At 48.1% G+C, this 4246-nt stretch overlaps 1 protein-coding gene across 1 annotated transcript in view; it reads left to right on the forward strand.

Annotated features, from left to right (window-relative positions):
- STRIP2 (striatin interacting protein 2) overlaps positions 1-4246 on the forward strand; it is a 40569-nt gene that overhangs the window by 7327 nt on the left and 28996 nt on the right. The window contains exons 4-7 of the mRNA XM_014541819.1: positions 698-832; positions 2156-2276; positions 3311-3379; positions 3575-3681. Coding sequence (XP_014397305.1) covers positions 698-832; positions 2156-2276; positions 3311-3379; positions 3575-3681 — 432 coding nt within the window. The remainder of the gene's footprint in view (positions 1-697; positions 833-2155; positions 2277-3310; positions 3380-3574; positions 3682-4246) is intronic.

Below are 4246 nucleotides of genomic sequence, written 5' to 3' on the forward strand. Positions count from 1 at the left end.
CCGCCAGCCCAGGCTGGCTGGACCCCACCCATGCACAAATTCGTGCACTGGGCCTCTAGTCTAATAATAATTTCATGTGTCCACACTGATTCTCTCAGACCTCCGTTCCCTTATTTGGTCAGTGGCAATTCAATTTTCAACTCAACAAGTGTGTGGTGAGTACCCTGTTCTGTGCCAGAGATGCAGGAGACAGGGGTGAAGGTGAATTTGCAGTGTCTTCAAAGAGATTATAGTTAGATAGCAGAAGGGAGATGTGTATATCACAAAACTAGCTCAGGCCAAGAGAAACTGGTAAGTGTCAAAAAAGAAGTAAAAAGTATCTTTAAGGATAGAACTTCTTCCTGGAGCATTTGTGGGAAAGAAGTAATTTTGTATTTGATCTGTAATGATGAACAGGAATTGCATAAGTAGGAATATAGAGGGAACACCTTGAAGAAAGACAGAAAGATAGAACAGTATAAGCTGTGTGTGGAGGATGGAGGGGATGTGCAAGAAGATGAGGCAGCAGAGTGGGTTCAGGCAAGAACTTTTTGGGTCATTTACTTTTCCCATCCCTTATATTTCCTCAGCCAAATAAGGAAAGCTTTTAAAGAGAAGAATGTCTAGGGAGCTGAGATCAGAGGTGGCTATGCTGATAGGAGCTTTTCCAGGAAGGGAAGGCAGTGGTTGACACTGGATCTATATGGCCTGTCCCCAGTACAGGGCAAGGAATGGCTGGAGTTGGAGGAAGATGCCCAGAAGGCCTATGTGATGGGACTCCTGGACCGCCTGGAGGTGGTCAGTAGAGAGCGGCGACTGAAGGTGGCCCGAGCTGTTCTCTACCTGGCCCAAGGTGAGTGACCACCTTTGCCAACTTTAGAGGGGTGGAGACTAGGGATAAAAATGGTGTTATCAGGCGTAGGATAGGGTAAGTCTTGCTGGAAAAGCAAGGTCCCTGCCTTTTAAGGACAGATCTTGTCACATGCTAGGCGGAACCTGGTGCTTATGAAGAAGATGAGATGGTAGTAGGTACTGCCCTGGATCCCTTGGAATCAACCTTTATCTTACCAGGCATATCAGGATTTCTTATGGCTTCTCTTTTCCTTAACCTGAGCTATAATCGTATCTGGAGACTAGCAAGAGTGTCAGTATGGCCAGAGCTGACAGAGCACTACCAGCTGAGCACGGAGACTTCTTTTTTCATCGGTGACCTGGCCCTGACACGGAGGGACGGCAGGGTGTGCCACAGATGCACGTATGGACCCTCTGCATTGTTTCTTGTTGGCATTTAGAAGGTTCAAGCCAAAATAGCAGCAGGAGTGGATGCTGTGAGTAATTTGGAGATGATCAGAACTCAATAAGATTGAGGAAAGTTTTCCAGAAAAGAACTGTTACCAGGTGTTGGAAAGAGAAATAAGATAGCCTAATTGGAATAGTAAAATTAACCCTGAAATTATAAATAAGAGGACTGTTGGCAGAACTGACGAGTTGAGAGCTAAAAACTATAGAAGTCATAAATGGAGAGGAAAGAGAGTGGACATGATATAAGGGGAAGGGAAGACTATAGCAAACAAATGCCCAACCATATCTATTGGGTCTGGTACTATGACCAACTCCCAGGTGCCTCTGCCTTCACCTTCTTGCCTGAGGGCTTTCTCTGCAGCACACATAGTGTGACCAGGAGTGCTGGGGAATTAATGTGCTCCCCTGGTCCAGCAGCGCTCCTCAGCGACTGACAGGAGATAGTGAGCGAACAGCCCGACGACCTCACCCTTCTTGAGTAAGATGATTTTGAGTTGTGTGTTTTATACTGTTTCCCAGAGCTTCTCCCCACCTGGGATTGAGCTCTGAGCTGCCTTCTCTTCCTTACCTCACTGCTGGTGTTTCCTGGGATCACCTAAATACAATGCTTGTGGTTGAATTTTCATCTCTGGATCTACTTCTCAGAGAACTCAAACTTAAGATCGGCCATTGATGAGCACCTTGGACCTAACTGGAGTCTGCCTTTCCTCTCCCCTGCCTCATTCTGGGAAGTTCTGGGGGGCCCTTGCCCTACACTTGTCAGCCAAATTATTGGACAGGATGTTGAAAGATGGTCCTAAAATCATGGGGCAGAGTGGAAAGAACTGGGATAGTCACCTCCCCTCCACCCCTGTGGCACTGTCTGGTCCTTTAGGCACCTTTGGGGAATGTGATTCAGAGGTCGATGTGCTACACTGGTCCAGATACAACTGCTTCCTGCTCTATCAGATGGGGACCTTCTCAGCCTTCCTGGAGCTACTCCACATGGAAATCGAGTAAGAAGCCTTAGTGGGTGGTGGTGGTGGTGGGGGGGCCTGGCTGAGACAACCCCCTTCCTGTCCTAGGCTGCTTCATGTCCTATGCTGAGTCCCTTACCATAGAGACCCCTGTGTGGAGCTGGGTCTATTCACATGTTGGTCTAAAGCTTACACTGACAGTCCCCCTCCTCTCAGCCATATTCTCTGATATTCTGTCCTCCCCCAGGTTGGGCTCATCAGCTGCTTCTGCCCCACTTACAGCTTCAATCCTGGGCTTCAGAAGCCTATCTTGGGTGTGTTGCCTTTTTATCCAACCCTTCTCAGCTCATCCTAACTCTGGAATCCATGAAGAAAGCTCTTCTGGCTGAAAACATGACCCAAGAGGGACAGGGCCAAGTTCCTATCATGTGCCCAATTCTTTCCCTCGTGGGTTGTAGCTCTAGAGGTGGCCTTATCTGCTCTTATCACTGTAGTGAACCCTCATTTTATCTCATGTCCATCACCCAGGAGTTTTAGATAGGGTGCAATCTGTTTATTATCCATCAAGTGTTGTGTAGCATCTATTTGGTGCCCAGCACAGTACTAGCCACAGTGGGGATTACAAGAGGAGGGAATATCATAGACCCTACCCTTGCCCATCTTCATGTCCTATGCTGAGGTGACAGAGGAATTCTATGGGCTCCTTTACCTTAGACCAATTTCTTTTTTTTAGAATATGTTTTTATTGATTTCAAAGAGGAAGGGAGAGGGAGAGAGAGCTAGAAACATCAACGATGCTAGAGAATCATTGATCGGCTGCCTCCTGCACGCCCCCTACTGGGAATCAAGCCCGAAACCCAGGCATGTGCCCTTGACCAGATCAAACCCCGGACCCTTCAGTCCTCAGTCCAATGCTCTATCCATTGGGCCACACCAGCTAGGGCTAGACCAATTTCTATATAGCTACATAGCCAGGGAATAGCAGGTACTCATGTTTGTGTGTATGGTCGGTGGGAACACAGTGAGTAAAGGGGCCGTATGGGTTCTCATTTTCTCCCTCCTTCCCATGGCAGCAACAGCCAGGCCTGTAGCAGTGCTGTTCGAAAACCAGCCATCTCCATTGCTGATAGCACAGAGCTCCGGTGAGTGGGGCTAGCCGTGGGATTGGAATGGGATGGTTAGCAATGGGTTACCCTTTACTCAAATTCCAGATGCACCCAGACCACTAGAAGTGGCTAATTCCACTGGGTTGGACTCCCACAGAGACCATCACTGAGGTCTCTGGCTGTAGGCTGGGAGCTGCCTCGGGCACCTCTTGTGATCCTTCTATACCCCAGGGTGCTGCTGAGTGTCCTGTACCTACTGGTGGAAAATATCCGCCTGGAGCGAGAAACAGACTCCTGTGGGTGGAGGACGGCCAGGGAGACCTTCCGCACTGAATTGAGTAAGAAGTGGCCCTAAGGAAGGGTGAGGCTGGGGCTGGTGGTGGAGGGGAAGCCTAACATCTGCCTGAGAGACAGGCAGCCTTTCCTTTTTTATTTTTATTTTTAATTAACATCCTTTTAGGACAGAGATACGGCACAGCAGGCATGAGGGCCTGCCTGAATTGCCCCTGTGTCTGAGCTCGGACCAAATGTCCTCTCTATACCATAATTCCTTTGGTTGTAAATGGGGATAGGCACCCCTCTTCCATTCTATCACGAATCCCACGTGAAAAAATGTAAGTTGGTGTCATCGGAGAGGGATAAGATATGAAAGCCGACAGGATTTTAAAATATATTCATTGATTTGGGACAGTGACTCAAAATGCATTGAGTCCTTCAGCCAGAAGTAACATCGTTATTACTGTTACTTTTAGTTTGGTATCCACCCAAGCTGTGGGAGGTGAGCCATGTTACCTCCAGGGCCTCACTTCCTGCCCTGGAGGGGCTTCCCTCTGGGGACTCCCTAAGCCTCCTTCTCAGGACCAAGTACTCAAATTTAAAATATATGTATATATATATGTGTAT

The sequence above is a fragment of the Myotis brandtii genome, unplaced genomic scaffold, assembly GCF_000412655.1.
Source record: "Myotis brandtii unplaced genomic scaffold, ASM41265v1 scaffold280, whole genome shotgun sequence".
In the NCBI taxonomy this organism is placed as follows: Eukaryota; Metazoa; Chordata; class Mammalia; order Chiroptera; family Vespertilionidae; genus Myotis; species Myotis brandtii.